This window comes from Sinocyclocheilus grahami, unplaced genomic scaffold (assembly GCF_001515645.1).
Source record: "Sinocyclocheilus grahami isolate Dianchi unplaced genomic scaffold, SAMN03320097.WGS_v1.1 scaffold378.1, whole genome shotgun sequence".
NCBI classification, from domain to species: domain Eukaryota; kingdom Metazoa; phylum Chordata; class Actinopteri; order Cypriniformes; family Cyprinidae; genus Sinocyclocheilus; species Sinocyclocheilus grahami.
Genome location: NW_015505557.1, coordinates 397,304 through 403,303, shown reverse-complemented (window position 1 = coordinate 403,303; position 6,000 = coordinate 397,304). Strand labels below are relative to the sequence as shown.

Below are 6,000 nucleotides of genomic sequence, written 5' to 3'. Positions count from 1 at the left end.
TATATATATATATATAAAAGGACCAGAAGAAATAAATATTTCTCTTTAGGGTTGTATTATGGATTAAGGTCAGTCTGACTGGGGGCCTCAGACTAGAATCCCCTGGTTTGTCAGCAAATGCTACCAATGAAACGTTTGGGGTGAGTAAGATTTTTTTATATTCAGCAAGGATGCATTAAATTGATCAAAAGCGACAATCAAGGCATTTATAATGTTGCAAAAGGTTTCTAGTTCTATTTTCTTTCAATTGCATTTTCCATTAAATAATCCTGAAAAAAATGTGTAATGGTTCCCACAAAAATATTAAGCAGCACAATGTTCAGAACACTGATAATAATAAAAAAAAATTCTTGAGAAGCAAATAAGCATCTTAGAATTTCTGAAGGACATTGTGACACTGAAGACTGGAGTAATGATGCTGAAAATTCAGCTTTGCATCACAAGAATAAATTATACTTTAAAATATATTACAATAGAAAACAGTCATTTAAAATTGTAATAATATTTCACAATACTACTGTTTTTACCATATTTTTTTTTTATCAAATAAATGCAGTCTTGGTGAGAATTAGAGACTTCTTTTCAAAACATTAAAAAATCTTACCGACCCCAAACTTTTTAATGGTAGTGTTAGTGTATAGACCATGATCTGAACACCTAGTCTGTTTGGTGTAAATCCAGCAAAGACACTGACCTGATGGTGGAGAACTTGGGGAGGTTGTTATGGCGATCAATAAGGCTGACCAGAATTTCCAGCACCAACAGTCGAATTTCTGCATCTTCTAGCAGAGCAAATGACAGCAGTGGATCCAGAAAGGAGTTTGGCAGAGCTGTCAGCATATTGGTCGTCTGGAAACCACATGTGACCTGAAAAGACAGAGAGAAACATTACCTGTACAACATCAAATCTGTGCTTTGATGCAATTCTCTTTCATGAGGCAGGTAAAGTTTACCTGTCTCAACGACTTCAATAGCATGACTTGGATCATTCGATTGCCCTCAGGCCTGCAGTACAGACAGAAGCAAATACAATGCGTTCACGTCATAAATTCCAAGTGAAGACATTTAATTAATTTTGAGGAAAAAGAGTGGTTTTGTGTCTGAATTATTCTGTTTGAGTCAGTTCTTTTTAGATAACTTTAATTGACCAGTTACAACCATAATAAATATTTAGGGACACAATAGTGACTGCAGTGCTCACCCTGAGCCTGTAGAGTGCAGCATGGGATGCATGCCTGGAATGGGGATCTTCCCCATGATGAAGAGCATCACCTCAGAGCGCTGGTATGTGGGTAACGTGTTTGCAAATGAGCCTGATTTTAAAAGACACAGACCACAGTAATGGAAAATTTGAAAAAAAGCAGTGAAATATGGGTCGTATAATGCTCACACACACACACCGATAGTCCTGATGACGGCTTCCTGTAGCTGTCTCTCCTCGTGCTCCTTGATGATTTTGGTACCGATGTTGGTGCAGTCATAGGATCCCGTGAGTTCATAGTCCACACTGAGCCTCAGATGCCGGAGCAGCGTGTTGAACACCTCCAACACTGTGGGGCCTAAAATAAGCAACACACACATTTTTTATATATGCAGAGACTTGTTTAAAATCAGTCATCTGCAGCTGAGCAAACAAAATCAGTACAGCTGGAGACATCTGATGCTTTGATTTGAGGTGTCCAATTAGTGAATAAATTGTTAATTTTATTATTGTCAAAATGACTTGCAACTTGTTGTTTCTTATTAAGTTCGTGGTGCTGCTGATTCCAAAAATAGTGCTCGTTTTGTTCTAGCGAGAAACACTCTCACAAAATATGACATGCATTTCATAGCCTTTTTGCTTTCAACAACCATTTGTAAAGTGAAGAAGTCTTGTCTTATCCCTTATACCAGAAAAACTGCCACAAAAACAAAATTCTCATCTTCCTCTGAGCCAGGTTACACATTTTCACATGCATGAATGACTCTGAAGACAAGGTTAGGATTATGGCCAGTGACAGAAGAAAATGCAAACATGACTCAAATGTTTTCTGGTATGTGGCTTTACTGCATCCAAACAGTGACAGAAAATTGAGTGAAAACCTGTGTTTATATAAAGTTCTGTGGCATTAAATGGACTATTTGAATAACTTTCCTCTCCTTTGCAGATTGTAAGATAAATGATACATGAATACTGTGAATACTCATTAAAATAATGTATATAAGTGTAATCTGAAAAATATTCATTCTTATTTTGTGAAAAAAAAAACTGTTAATCGGAAAGTTTTTATTGATCTTTTTTTAACCCAGCATGATCAAATTAGGTAATATTAGCCATATTATGCAAATCAGCCCCCCCTTATTTTGGAAAATAAGTATTTGGTCAATAACAAAATTTCATCTCAATACTTTGTTATATACCCTTTGTTGGCAATGACAAAATACAGAATCACCATTGAGTGATTGATCAAATAAATCTGATTTTTTTTACAAGCTTTTTTAAAACCGCAAAATGTCCAAATGACCAGATTCATTAAAATAAATCAAATTTCACAGTTCTAGTTTAAAGCTGTAGGTGGCGTTGTCCCCCTTGGGTCAGCAGCAGTGCTGCAAGAAGAGGTGTGAAGGGTTTTCACACGGGATATTAGGTATGAGCACTGACTTGACGTAAGAGAGGAGAGTCGGGCTGTGAAATGTATATTTTTGGCTGAAATCTAGATTGGGTCAGATGCAATGTCACAGTTCTGTTCTCCCAGAAGAAAGACTTCACGTCTGGGGGAGAGTGACCCAGATACCGAACACAGGCGTAAAATGTGATATATACGTTACAGCATCTGCAAAGACACAACTCTGTTTCTGTGCAATGAGATATGCTCTGGCTGCACAATTTAATGTTTTGTATATTTATGATAGTGATTTACATTAACCGGGCTGTAAATCCATACTCACCAACAGAGCCACTGGCAGCGATGGCAGCCGCCTCCAGAAGCACCTCCACTATTCCAGCACGCACTGTGGCTGAGCTCCTACTGTTGGCATCCAAATGGCCCAGGAGCTGCTGGATGACCAGATGAGAATGCTGGGACTGGAGGGAGTGAAAGAAAGAGAGACAAAGAAGAGAGAATAAATTACCTTATAAAAAATAGATATATAATAAAAAAATTAATCAATAGATATATATTATACACATATATTTAAAATTTATTATTTTTGCATCACTACTGTAACCAATGCAAGATATTATTAAAATATAATTTAAAAAAAAAAAAAGCTTTAAAACCTTCATCTGTCCCTCTCGAACCTATAACAAAAGTGTCCCTTGCGGGGCAAAATGACCCGAAGGCCAAAAATTACACTAATTTTATTTTTGGTTCAGAAAGTTTATATTGGTCCTTTTTTATATATATATTTTTTCAATTTTTTTTTATGTAGGTTTTTTTTTTTTTACTATTTTTTGGTGATTTTTATTTTATTCACATTACATTCTGGATATTTTTATGAAAATGAGCATATTTTTATACATTTTTTTCACCAAAAATTCACCAAAAAAAACAAACAAAGACATTTTCTGCATATTTATACTTTAAACATGATGATTCATCAGGACCTAGGTCACTGAGTGTCTCTGATGCCATCTGGTGGGAAAAAATTACACAAAATTGCATTTTATGATTACAGCCACTAGAGGGGCCTATTGAATCCTATGGAGATTCTTAAATGAGCCAAACAAGTGAAATCTTTAAAACTACACTAACTTGAGGCTTCATTAAGCTTTCAGATATATATCAAAACATAAAAAAAACTATATTTTGTAAAAAAAAAAATGTAAAAATAAAATTGATACTGATTTTTAATCCAAACACATGCATATCCATACAGTTTCATAAATATGTAATAAATATAAAAGATACATTTAAAAAAAAAAATGATATAAACTCATTGGTCTCCACCCTATCACTCAAATTTAACCGTGTTAAGTAAATTTTTTTTTCAAAATGACAGTAATTTCCCAGCAGAAACATCATAAATGCTATAATGTGTTTCAATGGGAGTGTGTGTGCCATGTGTGTGTTTGTGTGTGCCTGTGTGTGTGGGTATGTGAGTTTTTTGTGCATTGGAGACATTCTGCAGTCTCAGCCCTTTGTTTGGGTATGTATCTTTTCTGGATTGTGTCAGATTTTATATAGTAAAAAAACTCAAATATATTAAAAAATGCAGTTTTTTTTCCGGACATTCCATTAATTCGTATGGCCGGGTCAAAATGACCCACGTGGGACACTTTTGTTACTTTTTTTTTTACACCTCATTTTATTACACTAAATTTTTTTTGTATGTGCTCCATGCTCAAGTGCGACAAAATGAAAAAAAATTACGAAAATGTTTTCATAAATTCCATGCTTTTCCAGTGGCGGGTCAAAATGACCCACGAGGGACACTTTTGATACTTTTTTTATAGCACCCACTTAAACTGCTCGAAATTCACTTGAATTTTTTTTCATGTATTCCCGGTTCAAGTGTGACAAAAGTAAAAAAAAAAAGTCTCATAACATAACGATCAACGCTCGATTTTTAAAAAATCTTTAAAAATTAGTTTTGGGTCAAAATGACCTGAGGGACGGATGAGGGTTAAACGCATTCGGACAAACAGCTAGTGCCACCCAAAATGATTTATTATAAATTTAAAATAATAAAAAAAAATTAATACTTAAATAAAATTAACAAAATAAATAAAAATCAATGGCATGTATTTCAAGTATTTTTCTTCAAGTTTTTATCATGAAGTAAACATTAGTGTACGTTTCTTCCATTTATTTATTTTTTTCATAATAACAACAAGCGAGTTTAGATTCTTGTCTCAATTTAAAAGAGGACTGAACTCACCTGAATGGAGTACATGATGATCTTAAAGCAGCGCACTGCAAATGTTTTGCCTTCCCACAGCGAGTGATTATCAAGATGCCTGCGGTGAGAGAATAGAGCTCGAGCTTAGGAAATGAAGCCAAAAATGACTGAAAAATTAGATTCACTCCACCCGCAGGGAGATTAATTAAAAAGTCATAAATACTCCATAACTGAACATGAGTATTAAATATTCTGAGTTACTCTTAAGTCTCTCTAGAATTCACTAAATTCACTAAATTTTAAGTGGCATACAGCTATACCTTAAAAACTAAAGCAATACCTGCACAGATTAACAAAATGAAATTCTCAGCTTTTCATAATCTAAGCTGGCAGGCGCGATATGTGGCGAATCTCTTACATAAGCACAGGGGTGACTGCGTTCTTGATGTTGCCATAGGCGGCACGGCCCAGCAGTTCCCGAAAGCAGCGCTCCGTCAGCTCGGCTGGGCTTTCTTTCTCCTTCTTACTGGCTTGCAGTGGGGAGGGAGAGCGACTGCAGAGGAAACCGAAAGAGAAAGAGGGTTCAAACAGAGCTTTGGTTTCTGAGAAGAAGCTGAATAAAAACATACTGACAAATAAAATGATCAAATGAGAGTTTACAAGTAAAAAACATAGGCGTAGCTTGACGTTTGAGCTTGGGGGGGGGGCAAACCAAGCCAGTTGATTTGGTCAGTCACACTTTAAAATACATTTTACATTTTCTATAGTTAACAAATTCACACTCTGTGTTTTTACTATGATTACATAGAGCAGCAGTAAGCGCTTGAGGTTGTCATGGCAACCAGATACATCACACATGAATTACTTGCGCTATGCATATTTTTGCTGCGCTAGCAAGAAACACGTTGAAAATAATGCACTATAAACATGTTTGTCAACAATATCAAAGTAGGCTTTTATTAACCAAATCAAGGAGTGAATTTCTCACCCACTGCTTTAAAACAGATATCGGCTGGACACGATTCAAGTTCAACGCACATTAGCATTCCAGTTTAAAATATTATTTTTCAAAAATTTCAGTCTGTAAAAATGGGCTACAGGTGGTGTTTTTACCATGGGCAAGCTATGCCCATGGTAAAAACACCATCTGTAGCCCATTTTTAGTAGTCCATTTCTAAT

General features: G+C 35.4%; 1 protein-coding gene across 4 annotated transcripts in view; it reads right to left on the bottom strand.

Annotated features, from left to right (window-relative positions):
• Positions 1 to 6,000, bottom strand: part of efr3bb (EFR3 homolog Bb (S. cerevisiae)) — a 46,027-nt gene that overhangs the window by 11,906 nt on the left and 28,121 nt on the right. For all 4 annotated transcript variants that reach the window (XM_016230878.1, XM_016230877.1, XM_016230876.1 and 1 more), the window contains 7 exons: positions 5,240 to 5,374; positions 4,861 to 4,939; positions 2,929 to 3,064; positions 1,401 to 1,559; positions 1,202 to 1,313; positions 954 to 1,005; positions 695 to 867 (listed from right to left, as the gene is read on the bottom strand). In XM_016230878.1, coding sequence (XP_016086364.1) covers positions 695 to 867; positions 954 to 1,005; positions 1,202 to 1,313; positions 1,401 to 1,559; positions 2,929 to 3,064; positions 4,861 to 4,939; positions 5,240 to 5,374 — 846 coding nt within the window. The remainder of the gene's footprint in view (positions 1 to 694; positions 868 to 953; positions 1,006 to 1,201; positions 1,314 to 1,400; positions 1,560 to 2,928; positions 3,065 to 4,860; positions 4,940 to 5,239; positions 5,375 to 6,000) is intronic.